General features: G+C 56.3%; 1 protein-coding gene across 1 annotated transcript; it reads right to left on the bottom strand.

Annotated features, from left to right (window-relative positions):
- Positions 1-5,840: 5,840 nt before the first annotated feature.
- On the bottom strand, positions 5,841-13,672 carry CIART (circadian associated repressor of transcription). Its single transcript, XM_059718020.1, has 6 exons — positions 13,460-13,672; positions 11,535-12,059; positions 10,985-11,060; positions 9,608-9,686; positions 8,826-8,949; positions 5,841-8,582 (listed from the first exon to the last, which is right to left on the bottom strand). The coding sequence occupies exons 2-6, from the start codon at positions 12,045-12,047 to the stop codon at positions 8,001-8,003; spliced, it is 1,374 nt and encodes a 457-aa protein (XP_059574003.1). The 5' UTR covers positions 12,048-12,059; positions 13,460-13,672; the 3' UTR covers positions 5,841-8,000.
- Between the last annotated feature and the right edge of the window lie 546 nt (positions 13,673-14,218).

Genomic DNA, 14,218 nt, shown 5'->3' with positions numbered 1-14,218 from the left:
GATAAAAGGGGGGGTGGGGGCACTGGGGAAAGAGGAGGGGGCAGGGGGCAAAAGGAGCGTGTGGGAGCCTGGGGGCACTGGGGTAAGAGGAGGGGGTGGCGCAGGGGGTGCTGCCTCGGCCCATGTCAAGCACCCACTGCCCCCCTTGGGCACTGCCTGCACGGCGCCCCCTTCCTCTGCAGGCAGGGACCAGGGCGATGCCCCCCGCCCTTGCTGAAACGAGAGCAGCCTGGCCAGGCCCAAGCGCTCCGCCGTCACGAGCCTGGCCCCGAAGCAACCAGCTGGGCTGCCCGTTTTTCGGGGGGCTGTCTGTTTCCCATACCATGCTCTGATTCCACCTTTGTGTCATTTCCTTCATCCCCCCGGGCTAGATCCCCATTGCTGTTTAAGCAGAAGCAGAGAAGATTGCAGCATGGCATGATCCCCTGGCTCCGGGAGCTGGGGCTTTAAGGGAAATACCCGCTAGGGGGAAATCGTGGAAGAGTCAGGCTGGCAGGGCCCCGAGGAGGCCGCAGCCCCCTGCTCAAGGCAGGATCGGCCCCGTCTAACCTGTTCTTGGAAACATCCAAGGATGGAGATTTTGCCACCTCCCTCAATAGCCTGTTCCAAATGTGGCAGGCCAGCCAAGCCTGTTGAAACCAGCCCAGATCTTTACAGCAGTGAGAGACTGATATTTGCACACCAGTGTGGGATTACACCATCAAGCCAATCCCATATTTCAGCATAGTCTGCACCTCCGTGCAGGAGGTCCTGCAGGTGGCATGGGTGTCCCAATTTGTCCTGGCATTGGATCATTTTTGTGTGTCAAGGGGCAGGGCAGTTGAATCAAACTCCTCCCGATGAGTGATCCAGGGAGCCACCTACATTTCAGTGACCGGGTCACGGCATGACACATGAATTAGCCAGCAGTGCCCCAGAGATGAAAACAGAGGGAGCCAGGAAGTGACAGGAAGGTGAATGCACTGGGCAACCAGGTAGGACAGATTAGATGTGACTTTGAGCAAATGAAAGAGAAGCGCACGCAAGATGCCAGACGAGGTTTATTTATTTCCCCTCAGGAGTTCTGCCAAAAGTCAGACGTCGGTACAGCGTGATTCTCTGCTGAGCTGGGGAGCAAAGAGCGTTCTGCTTGTTGAAGACACGGGGCAGCAGGCACAAGTAAATGCACTATAAAAGGCAGGTTAGATAATCACTCTGTCAAGGAGCATTTATGATCAGGGCAGGGTTTGCAGTTGGGGCTTCTGAGTTCCCTTCCCAGCTCTGGCCCTGAAGGCATGTCATCTCCCTGGTGCTCTGTATCCCTACAGGAAAACAAGGTCAAATAACCCTAACCCTACCTGGGGGCTGGAAAGCCTCATTCACTGCCCTCTGTAAAGTGTTTTGAGATCTCTCATAAAAGGCGCATCTGCTGAGCAGCACGGAGAGGTCACATTATCTGCCACTGCCTGTTCATCAGACCCACTCTACCAAGCCAGTATTTAATGTATCTGTCAGGGGGAGGTTACCAGCAAGACTAGGATGCCATGAGACCAATGCTGGTGACATACTCCCCGAGATCAATCAATATCCGATTAATAAATGGGGAAAGCCGTCATCCTCTAGAGCACTGGTGTAGCACAAAGCCCTTCCTGAGGGCCAAGGCTCGGGACTGAGAGGCGCCTGGGGAGCGAAGTGCCCTGTTTATTCACAGAACAGTGGAAGTGAAGGAGTCCCCAGGCTCAGCACCACCTATCACAGCACAGGGAAAATGGTAGCTAGTGAAGTGAGGTCCGGTTAAAATCCTCTGGGATTTTAGGAGTCCCCAGTCCCACCTCATTAAAAGCACCGGGGGAATCTTAGTTTAGCTTCAGTTCAACTCAGCACCCTGTTGCCCAGCTGTCAGCAAAAATCAGGTTAGATGTCTCACCTTGGGCTCAGCCCTGAGATTCAGCAGGGATACTATGAAACAGCCTCTCCTACCATATCCTGATGCTTCTGGGTCCTGAACCACCCTGGAGCAATGAAAGATAAAAAACATCAGAGCCTTCAAATCATCTCCAGTTGGCCTTTAGTCATTGTCATAGACTCCACTAGTTTAAATCAGGATCTCTACAATTCTCAGGGACCCCTGACCCCATCACGCATCCAAATCTGAGTCATAAGTGCAGAGGTGGGTCAGCACTTGTGGGGCTAGAACTGTTAGCTATTAAAATGTAAATGAACCCAAAATGTGCATCCATTTGTGGCTGCGAAGGAGGGAGGGAAAGGAGGGGGTGGTGGGGACACAGCAAGAGCCAGCAGCTGGGAAACGAATCTGATTGATATCCCGTTAATAATCCAGCGGCTTTTTAATGACAGACCCTGTTATTATGGGCTTTTATAAATGGGCTGTAAAAAATTCAGTAAGGCCTGAAATGCAACAGACTAGGTCTTCTGGGGTGAATGTTCCTTTATTTTAAAAGCAGTTTTTTAAAAGGGGAGAGAGGTCTGAGAACAGGATGGAGAGCCAGGATTCCTCAGTGCTAACTTTGCCGCGGTGGGGTAGAAGTTGCTGCATTTCTCTGGGTCTCAGGGTATGGCTATTCTGTGAGTCTACCACAGCCTAGCTTTAAACTAGCAAGCATGGGCATTTCTCATAGTTTGTGAAGGTAAAGAGCTCAGTGCAAGCTACCTACCTCCAAATAACCCCTCCTAGTACCCCAGCCAGCTAGTTTAAAGCTAGCTTGGATGTGTATCTCCTCTGCAAGGAAGAGAAACCCTTTATCTTTCCCCCACCTCAAAACCAGAGAAGGTAACACTTCCCAGTCTTGCAGCCAGACAGAAAGGTGGCTTGTGTTTGCAAAGTGCTTTGGAAAGTAACATCCTAAATATTATTAGTACCTGGTCAGCATTACTCTATGTTTTCACACATCCCCCCAGCTAAGACCTGCACTTTGTTTTGCAGAGGCAGATTGAAGAAGAAAAAGGATTTTTCCTTTTAACTGAATGGCTCAGAATCCATTTCTTCCTTTAAGGTCTGCACCCCAATTTTCACTTGCTAATTTTAAGGGACGGAGGTGAGTGTGGTAGGTGGGTAAATAAGGTACATGCACTAAGATGGTGTTGCACACCAGTGGTGAGAACGGGCCTGGCTGAGCTGTTGCACTCTGCTGGGTTAAAATCCACCTTAGAAGTGCCTCAGCGCAGATCTGACCAGCAGACCAGACAGATTCAGCAGGGGGCGAAGAAAAAAAATCAGCTCCTTCAGTTTTACGGGGCAAGAGATTCTTAAAAATCTCTCATTAGAGAGGTAGCACCGAACCTCAGATACCACTTACCTTGAACCACCAGCCAGGAAAGCAGCCTCTGTGGACTCCCTGTTGATTCCTCCCTTGCATCTCATGCTTGCTCAGATCACTCGTCAGCAGAGGGTTATTTTTTGTTTTTGAGACATGCTGTCAATGGAACCCAGTTTCTGCCATTTGAGGCTGCTCCCCACCCACTTCCTCCTGCCTTCAGGAGCAAGAGATTTCCGAGTCAGACTGAGGATTTGAGGAGTATGGGCTGGGCTGGGCTGGGCTGGACAGATGCTGGCTCCCCCTTGCTCTCCAGTAGCACCATCTACTTGGGCTGGGCCAAGGGGAAGTAAAAGTAGCAGCTGAGCTTGGAGGGACCAGGGTTGGGGGAGCACAAAGGGGGACATTAAACGCCTTTGCTTTGGAGAGAAAAGGTCTAGTTATCTACCTGTGTGAGTGTAAAGTCACAGAGCCCCAAATCCACTCCATAGAGGTGGAAGAGCAGATGTGGGATGTTGCCAGCTCTGACTAGGAGAGATGGTCCATAGCACATTGTCCATGGAGACTGCAAAGGATGAGCCATTTACGCCATAGGATGGACCACTCAGTCCTGGCTGGTGTGGCAACCTGCTGGCTTGTGGCCAGTACCCAATGTAACCCCCAACTCGGGGTTTGGACTGAAGGACTGCGATTTGGGTAGGTGAAGGTGGAGGGAGGGTGCGCAGGGGATTGGGTGCTTTTATTGTAACGGGAAGCACAGGTTTCTTAATGCATGTTTAAGATGTGTGATGGAAAGTTTATGATAGAGGATTTATATGTATATTTAGAAATATATTTTAATTAAAAAAAAAAAAAAGCCCAGTACCCCAAACATATCCCTGTACACACACATGCACGCATGCACATTTCCTCTCTCGTAAGTCTGGATCATATGTTAATGCTAAGGGGACCAGACATCCCTCCCCACAGGGTGGTCCTTGCATGGGGGCCCTGGCGTGTCTCCGGCCTGGCCTCGCCAGGGCACGCTGGCTGGGGTCCGCCGTAGTATTCCTTAAAAGCAGCCCAGTGCAGTGTTCCTTGAAGGTGCGTGTCCCCCCTGCCGGGTCGCCATGGAGACGGTCATCTGGTCTAATTCCCCCCTGGCCTATTCCCTCGCTCTGCTAAGCATTCAGCGTCCGTGATTCATGAGGGCTGCCCCTCCTCCAGCATATGGTACAGGCCCAGGGCAAAGCTATCCAGGGGCCAGGAGAGGAGCTTGGATCCAGTTCCCACCCAGCAGAGAGCTCAGCTGCCAACAGGAGCCCTCATTAGCACCCTGCCAGCAGGGAATCACCTGCTTCCAGAGGTTAATATTATTTGAAGCAGCTAGATGGGAGATCCTGTTCACTCCCTGCTTCCACTGCAGGGCAATAGTTCTGGGGGAGGCTGTTTGGGATATGGGTTGCCCCAACCACCCCCCTGACGTCCAGACCTCCCAGGGCCTGGCTGCAGCGCACTCACCCTCCTGCTCTGCTGGCTGTCGTCACCCAGGGGCTGTGGAGGACCCATTCAAGCTTCTTTCCCAAGAACACGTGCAGCCCCGTTGCAATGCAGCCGTCTTGCCAAGTGCTGGGATGAGGACAGCCCCCCTCGCTGTGCGCAGAGCAGGATGCTGCTGTCCGATGGCCTTGTGGGCTTTGGAGACAGGCTGAGCCAGGCTGGGATGCTTGCAAGTCTGGCATGCCTATCTGCGCCCCATACCCCAAGTGCCCTGGCTCTCCTGCCTGCTGCCCTCAAGAGGAAGAGGTGCCCCTGCTCCATCCCTTGATGGCAGGAAGCCGCAGGGGCATGGATCAGTGCTAGGCCAGAGCAGTGCAGAACTCAGCAAGTCAGAGCCTGCACCAGGGCGGGTGTAAGCAGCCCAACCGCACAGCCCAGTCCAGTTTTGCTGCTGTCAGCAGGCAAGGAGCAGGAAAAACAGCAGAGGGGATGCAAGCTGGCCTTGGCCTCTCCCCTGCTTTCTGCGCCCCCCACGTGACACTATGGGCCTGCACTACAACTCCCACAGCCTTCACCTTTCTGTGCCTCCAAGGGCTCGCGCCCAGCTGGATGAGATGAAGTCACCCCCAGGCAGCCTGGCTAATCCCCTCCTTCCAGGGAGAGCCTTGCCACTTGCACAGCCCAGTTACAGTCAATCCTCAGCTATCTAAAGAGGGCTGGCAGCCCCTGAACTGGCTTCTTCCACATTAGTTCCTCCTTGATTTTCCTACTCAGACTCCAAGATCCCTAGGGGCAGAGATGCTCTTTTTGGCCCGACCCTCTGACCTCCTATGTTCCAGGGTCTTGGGTGGCAACAGGGCATTATGGACACCATTGCAAAATGAGCAATGCTTATAATCAAGATGGTTTCTTTATACTAAGGGCTCCTGAGCTCATCCAGCCAAAGCTGCTGGTTCAGAGGAAAGCCAGAGCAACAGGGGGTCACAGGCTTCTCAAAGCCTATTCAAGTGTGGGTCCCCCGGGAAAAGATGGGGCTGTTCTCAAAAAAAGCCAAACCACACCAAAAATAAATAAATAAATGCATAAATAAAACCCGTGGAGCATGAACACTTTAAAAGGGCCTTCTTTTCAGTGAGACGGCTGGCCTCACGCCAGCGATTTTGATCAAGGAGCTCCCCAAAAGGGACGTCTGAACAAGGTTTAGCTCAGTGGCTCTCAACCAGGGTGCCTGGAGATGCTTCCAAGGGTGCATTAGCGCTATTAGACGTGCAAACATAATTCACAAGATAAGCACAGAGATTTCAAATAGGAATCTGTAGTGTTAAAACCCTTCTGCCCTGCTGTGGCTTTGCTGAATTCTTTCCAACAGAATTGCCCTGGTATTTTTCTTCAGTCAAAAATCAAGTGCAAACTAAGCGCTGACATTTTCCAAGGGGGTGCCTGGCATCTAAAAAAAAACAAAAACGGTTGAGAGCCACTGGTTTAGCTTTTGATAGAAGCTGTCTCCAACAGGCTGCCAGTCATTGAGAGCATGTACTATTGCTCACAAAAAAAGCTGTTCTAGCACATGAAAAACAAGCACAGGATGCTTCCCCCTTCAAGACACGCGAGCAAGGCATTTCATGCCCTGCAGTTTGAGAGATCCATAATACACCGTGTTCCCGGCCCCAGAACAAGAACGGAGCCTTCCCATCGCTCCTTCAATCAAACAGCTTGAAGACCAGCCTGCAGCGCAGCCCAGCTGTTGCTGGCTCTGGCAGGCCAACCTTAGCAAGCAGCTGCCTGTCTGAACTGGGGGAGGTTTCTTGCCTTAATGGGCGAGGGAGCTTTCTGGAGGCTTGTTTGGAAGAGAAAGTAGTCAGTTAATAAGGCACTGAGCAGCACTAATTAGCTCAGTCCAAACCAGGCTAGGATTGATAGCAGGGACCTGGCAAAATGTTCTTCTTTCCCGCCCCTCCATGGGCTTCATGCCCACTGCTGTGACCCCAGCCTGCTGTGGAAGACTAACTCTAGCTGCCGAAAGGCCCCTCAAAGGCCAGTGACATAGCGATCTGTTATCTGGGGATACTGACCTGCCAGTGCAAGCTGGGGATAAAAGTGACCTGGAGCTGGGGCCCTGCAAAACAGGACAACCAAAAATACTTAACTCAAGACCAAGAACAGAATAGGCCATATGCCAGCTATGGGGTGATCATCACTGAGCCACATGAAGGGGGCGGGTGCCTCCCCCAGTCACAAAGCGGGTGTATGATGCCAGGGGAACGCGATGGAGACAAGCACAGCTACGGCTCCCTTACATAACAGCATTGCGTTCTACAGGGGTTCAGTGCAAAACATGCCTCTAGCAACCAGGGTTTATGGAAGCTGGAGGGGAGAGACGTGTCACAACTCACAGATCGTTAGGAGCCAGCAGCAACTCGTTAGCTGGATAACAGCATGGCACCCAAGCTGTCTGTGTCTTTCAAAGGGGCAAAGCGAGGAATAGGAATAAAGAGCTTGTCCCAACAGCAAGAGATGTAATTAGACCCCAAGAGACCCTAGTTTTGTGTCTTGTCCCTGCTGGAAAATGCTAGGAACAGACATCGCATTTGGTCCTGGACAAATTGTGCCTGTGTTTGTCGTGGAACAGAACTATCCCAGGATTGTGTCTACCCCACTGCCCTTCTAAATCTGGGTTTAGAGGCTAAATGCACTGCTGCTTTCCTGCCATTGATTCAATGATGCGATCCCAGGATAACAGTGCAGACATACTTCATGAAGTCCCAGGATAAACTGTTAGCACTTTTCCCATGAACCTTTAGGGTTTGTCCTGGGACAATGATCTGAACAACTACACTTTGCCCTGGGATAGAATGGTTCATTCCAGGACAAATGCGACATGTTCACAGCCTGCCATGCTTCCCACCTTGCTTATGAGGCTCTACAACTAGTTCTGATGAGGGAACAGTGTTACTGCTATGCTACTAAGGGAAAGGGCATTCACAGAGTGGCAGGAAGGGGAGAAACAGTGCCCCTCTATGTTCCTGTCCTCCTGTATTTATCACTATTTCAGCCCCATGCACTGATCTGGGCACAGATGTGGCTTGAAGCCCTTTAATACAGTTATATCTCCTTCCTCCTGGCTGCAAGAGCTGCTCAGGACAGTACACACGCATGAAATGTCTCACTTAAAAAAAAAAAACCAGGCAGAAATAATAATATTAATAATAATTACAAAAAAAAAAAAAAAAGAATTCACAGATCTGGGGAACTGTGTGGAACAGGGCATCAACAGTTGCCCGCCGGTATCCCTGCAGCCAACAGTCCCAGATCTGAGCTCCCAGTCCAACCAGTTGCTTTCTTGGACTCTTTACTGGACTCAGGCAAGTGAGGCAGAGATTTGGAGTAGGTGCTCGAGCGCGGCCCCAACAGGTCGCTGCTTCTGGCTGCCATGGCCCCAGGCAGGCTCTGGCATCGTGGGGGCTCCGTGGTCCCTGGAGGCTGCTTGGGGTGGCAGCAGGCTGGTGACGTCTTGTCTGGCGTGGCAGGTGCAGAGCGGAGAAGGGAGCTGGGGGCCAGCAGGTTGTTGTGGAGGAAGAGGATGACACTGTAGGCGCTGGCATTGAGGCCGAGCAGAGCCTGCCCCATGGCACTGTTCCAGGGGCCCAGGGGTGGGTTGCAGATGGGAGAGGTGTGCATCCATGTCAAGTTCATGGCGGACCAGTCCGCCAGGAGCCGGGCCTGCTCCTTCCACGCTGCCGCAGGGTCTGGTCGCTGGGGTGTTTCTACAGCAGGACTCTGGACGGGGTTGTTGCTGCGAGCTGCCCACTTGTCTGGGTGGCTGCCTGCCACAGGGGGCCTGGACTGGGGCTGAAGGGGATAGAGGCACATTACCTCCTTGCTGAGGCTGCACCTTCCCTGTCGTGGTCCCTCGACTTGGCCCTCTCCTCTCCCATATCCCTTCTTTCCTTGATGTCCCCCCCTCGCCCAGCAGCTCAATGCTGCCCCAGCCCTCCAACACGCCCCCTGGACTCCCCTCAGCCCACACAGGCTGAGGGATGTTGCCAATCAGACATGGACTCTGAAGTGAGCAACAAGGCTGTGGCCTCTCACCTTGGCTGGCTTGCGGGTCTCCTCCTGGGTGCCGTGCTCAGGGCAGGAGCTCTTCAAGGCGACACGAGGGAACCAAACCTTGAGCATCATCTCCACCTGCAGCAGGGTGCCCAGATATCGCTCCCTGCAGAGTGAGAGCAGAGCCCTGGTGACTCAGAGGTCAGGAGGTTTCTGCTTTACCCCCACCCCAGTGAGATAGCCTGGGTGGGTACACCACAGGGGCATCGTGCCCTTGGGGGGGGGAGGAGGAGTCAGACTGATACTCATGTTGAGGGGCCTGGTTAAGCCTGGCAAGGGGTCCAGAAGCAGCTGAGAAGCCTCCAAAATGGGCCAAGGGCTTCAATGGTGCAAGCTCTACTTGCAGAGCACCAGAAACACAGTCCCTCCCTACAAACAGATGCCTGCTCCATCCCAGGACCCAGGGAGGCTCCTTCTGCAATGGGACCAAAAGGCATGGGGACATGGTAGGAGGGCGTCTGTGGTTTCAGCTGAGGGCAAGACTCGGTGCGAAACTGCACCATGGAGTCTCTCAGGGCATGGTGACAAGGGACAGGCTGATGGTGGTGGGGCCAAGTGCTTGTCATTCTGGCATGTCTGTGCTCTGGGGCCCATGAGTCCAGCTGCAAGGTGCAGGGGGCACCAGCACCGCCCTGAGCAGCCTGTGGAGGCTGGAAGCCAGGATGAGACCTCCCCAGGCTTGGCTTGATGCTAGGCCTCCTTCCCATGATGGGCTGCACATACCCCTGCAGCTCACAAGAGCTATTAACTCAAGTCCTACTCACCCCATCTCCGGCTTCTGCAGCACCCCAATGATCCGCTGGATCCTGTCCATGGCCACACTCTGTTGGAAACTGCTTAAACCTGGGGAGATCAAAGGGAGGCGCAGGCTGTGAGCCTTGACTGCTCTGACACAGGGTAATTAACCAGGCCTGGAAGCCCACGTAGGAGGCTGAATCAGCTTCTAGGCTGCTCTCAGACTCTGGCTTCCCTGGGGAGCTGATTGCAGCAATTATATGCAGCCGGCACAAGGCGGGGGCTGTGAAGGCCGAGATGCAGCTGGGGTGGGGAATCCAGCAGCTTGGTCTCCCAGGCAGGGGATGTTCCAGCCACAGAGCAGGATCAGATCCCCTTGCTGATGCAGCTGCAGTCAGTGAGAGCAAACTCAGCCCTACCCTGCCGAGCCAGCCCCTTATGGAGCAGGCAGGTGTCTGGGGCTGTGAACACCCCAGTGGGTGGGCACCACCCCAATCTAGCTGCAAGCACCTAGGAGATCCCGGAAGTAGGCAGAGCCAGGTGCAGGCAGCTCCACACATGTGCCTAGTGCCAGTGCAAGCACACATAGGGACACGTGCCTGGGGCACGGCAGGAGTGAAAGGGAAAGGTGGCTGCCCACGTGGGCATGGAGGCTGGTTACAACCGGTGCTACCAGGGCAGGATGCCAGGGCCTTGCCAGCTCCCTGCAAACTCCATCTGCTTTGCATCAAGGCAATGAACAAGGAGCTCCAGAATCATAGGGCACCCTAGGGGCACTGAACTGGGGCAAAGGTTAGGGCAAGGGGTGAGAAAAGTCAGGTCTGTGCTTTTATAGCTGCTGCTTGGAAGGGGAGACTTGGTTGCATCAAACCCCTGGGATCAAAGCTCTGTTCAGCACTGAGAAGCAGGGCTCCTGACTATAGCTAAGAGAGCAGCTGGCTCATAAGATCCCTGCCCATGGCAGGCCAGGCCCTCCCCCGCCAGCGCCCGGAGCCCATGAATATTTCACACCAACGCTCTGTTGAGCTCCAGCCCGGAGATGATGAAATTCCAGCCCCACAAAGCCGGCTGAGGGGGTGCTGGGAGACAGCAAATCAGCTTGGATACCAGAGACAGCAAAGCTGCCCATGTTGCTGCAAGCCAGGGGCTGATGTACTGAAGTCCGAGGGGTTTTAACTGGGGCATAACTGAGCTGAGCCATTGACCCCAGGCATAAAGGCCTGGATGTGCCCTATGAAAGGGGCAAGATTTCTGCCCCTGATGGGGCAGGCACTGGCCAGGAACGGAGGGAAGGGAGGGCAGGATTAAGCCTGCTCGCATGGTCCCTATGCAGGCCTGGAAGGACCAAATTATGAGGAAAAAGAGAGAGGGAATAGGGAATGCACGTGTGAGAGAGCCACACTCACCTTTCTCATAGCGGCCCATCTTCAGCCCGTTCAAAAGCTCCATGAGAGGCCGGATGAAGCCCTGGAGCTCCAGGCACTGTGGGGACAGAGTGGGGAGTCAGCAAAGCCTGTCTGGAGAGGTTCCCCAGGACCTTCCCGGGGAAAGGAAACTGGTGGCAGAGCCCCCCAACAACCCTAACAACACCCCCATTCTTCCACTCTCCCATGTCACCTGAGATCCACTCCCCTTGCTGTGCCTTGTCCCTTAACCCATGGGCTGACACCCCTGCAACCTGTCTGGGGCATTCCCTTCCATCCCACTGGGTGGATCAAATGCCCCCTGGCTTCTGCCCTCGTCCCGTGGCTGAACAGCACGTGGGAAACTGAGGCACAACAACCATGATGCTCAGAATAAAGCTGCAAACTGGGCCTCGCAGGCTCACATGACCCCAGGGCCAGCCTCTTCATTTGGTGGGAGAGGGGGGACAGCCTGGCAGGACCCCAGCTAGCATCAGACTCTGCATGCCAATCAAAGGGGCTCTATGCCCCTGCACGTCCTCATAGCACTCACCTTCTGTGCAAACAGCCGGTCCCCTTCAGTGCAGGCTGCCCCTGGCTCCTGCCTGGTCTCCGCCTCCCTGCTCCTCTGCCTCTTCATCCCATAGGCTGGCATCGTGGCAGTGTATTCGGGGCTCCCCCTCAGCCCCTCTGAACGCATCAAGCGCTTGCGGCCACTCTCCAACCTCTGCTGGCTTAGACGCCTGCCGGGCAGGCCGTTTACCCTGTCCGTCAGGCATGCACGGGCAGGGGGGTACCAGTGACGCTGCCTGGCAGAGCCCAGCATCCAGTGCTGGCGGTCCGGGCACAGCCTGCTGGGACTAGTCCATGGGGCCTTGGTTGAGAACAGGCCCCTCTCATCTGGGGTGGCTCTAGGGCTCGAGGAGCCATCCTGCTCCTTCTCTGCCTCGCTCTCACTGCCAGACAGAAAGACACCCACGTCTGAGCCTTCATCCTCCTCCTCGCCAGGACCGCTCTCCACCGAGTACAGAGACTCACAGGACGACATGCTGCAGGAAGACTCCATTGTGAGTGGTATCTGCCAGAAGACAAGGGGGAGGCATGAACAGTGAGAGATGAAGGGGCTGCAGTCACCATGACCTCAGGGGAGTGGCTGCATCCTGGCACCCAGCTCCCTCTGAAGCCCAGACCCCACAGCCTCAGCATGCAGCGCTGTGGAGTCATCTCCCTTAGGCAAGCTAAAAATAGAATAATTTCCCCTGACAAAGCTAAAAATGGAAGCCCCCACATCTTTCTGGGGGCTACAACTGAGATACAAAGGGTTAAGGAACAAAGGAACCAATTTTATTCCTCTCTCCATGGCTGGCTCCCCAGCAAGAAGTCACGGATGGGTGCCACTAGGCCACCCCCAGGACGGGTCTTCCCTGAAGTACTGGCAGAGGGTGCCCCTGGGGGATGGGGGGCATGAGGCTCTGTATGCCCCAGCCCAGCATGCCAGGAGCGGCAGGGACAAGGCACAGGACCCGTCTCAAAGAGCCCCTGCCGCTGCAGTCACCAGCGGTGCCACTCCGCACCGGGGGGGATGGCAGCGCATCCCAGCACCATGCTGCATAGACAAGGGCAGCTCCCAGTCAGGGGCAATCCAACAAGGGTGTCCCTCCCCAAATCATGACGCCAAGAAGCAAAACCCCTACTTCAAGATGCAAACGCATCTAAATATTTCAGACAGGCGCCCCCCGCTTCTCTCTCCGGCAAAGCGGCCAGCTCAGCCAGCTTGTTCCAGGACCGGACCGTGGCGCCACAAAGAGAGCGTGAGCTCAAGGCCGCCCCCGCCCCGGCCGATCACGTCGCTGGGATCCAGGGCCATGGGATGACTTCTCCTTCCCGGCTCCCGGGTGCTACCCAAACAAAGCAAAGAAATGGGAGGCTGGTGAAGAGAAAAGATCCCAGTGTCTCTCCTGGAGGGGCCGGAGCCGGGGCGACTGTGGCAGCTTTGCAGGGGACCCGGCGCCAGAGCCGGGCTAGGGACCAAAGGGGGGAGCCGGGACCCAGCACACGTTACCCCGGGGAGGTGGGGCTGGGCTCCATAAAAGCAAAAATCAAGTATAAAAGAAGCCCCCCCCCCGTCTGGCGACACGAGGTCCCTGCGGCGGGCGGGCGGGCGGGGCGCCGAGGGGCTGCGGTCCGGGCCGGGCCGCCCCTGCAGCCAGCACAAAGCCGGGCGGAGCCCCGATGCCCCCCGCCGGCCCCGGGTGAGGCTGGGCGGCCAGGCCGCGAGGGCGCCGCTCGGCCCGGGGAGGAGGAGAGGGGGATGGCGGGGGGGACCCGGCGCAGCGCAACCCCCGCCCGGAGGCGGCTGCAAGCGGCACCCGGCAGGGACCGACCCCGCCCGCTCGGCTCGGCCCGGCCCGACCCGGCTCGGAGCAGCGGAGCCTCTGCACCCTCCTCCCCCGCCCGGGACCCGGTGCCCGCACTCACCAGCTCCAGCTCCAGCAGCGGCTCAGCTCGACTCTGCTCGTCTCGACTCGGCTCGGCTCCGCCCGCGCCCGCAGCCCCGCGCCGACTCCACGCGGACACGTGCGGGCCGGCACGTGCAGCTCCCCCCGCCGCGCCCCCATTGGCTGCCCGCTGCCGGGCCGTGAACGCTCGGCCCCGCCCGCCGCGGCTCCATTGGCCGGCGGCCGCCCAATGGCGGCGCGGCGCGGAGCCGATTGGCTGGGGAGGTGGGGCGCTGGGCCACGCCCCTCCATGTGGCTGCAAGAGAAGGACTCACGAGGGGGGAGGGGCCACGCCCCCTTCCCTCTGCCTGCCGCATTGAAGTGGGGGTGGGGCGAGCGGACTGGGAGGAGGAGGATTGGGGGGGAGCCTGGGGGGTTGGGGAGTTCAGCGGGAGGATGGTGGGAGACGATGGTGGGGGAAACGGGGGAATAAGTGGGAAGGGGGCTGAGGGATGGAGGTTGGGGGGAACAACTGGACAGGGGGAGGCTGGTGGGAGAACCTGCGGGGGTGATGGGGGCTAGGGGAACTGGGAAGAGGAGGGGGTGGGCTGGGGGAGGATGATGATGGGGGAGATTGGCGGAACGGGGCAGGGGGTGGGAGTTGGGGTGGTTAGCAGGAGGATGGTGGGGGAAACTGAGGAATAACTGGGAAGGGAGGCTGGGGGAGGATGAAGGGCTGGGGGAGGGTGATGGAGGTTGGGGGAGGATGGTGGGAGGAACTGGGCAGTCAGGGAACAAC

Source organism: Alligator mississippiensis, chromosome 15 (assembly GCF_030867095.1).
Source record: "Alligator mississippiensis isolate rAllMis1 chromosome 15, rAllMis1, whole genome shotgun sequence".
NCBI classification, from domain to species: Eukaryota; Metazoa; Chordata; order Crocodylia; family Alligatoridae; genus Alligator; species Alligator mississippiensis.
Note: the sequence above shows the minus strand (reverse complement) of the source record. Positions and strands in the feature narration are given on the sequence as shown.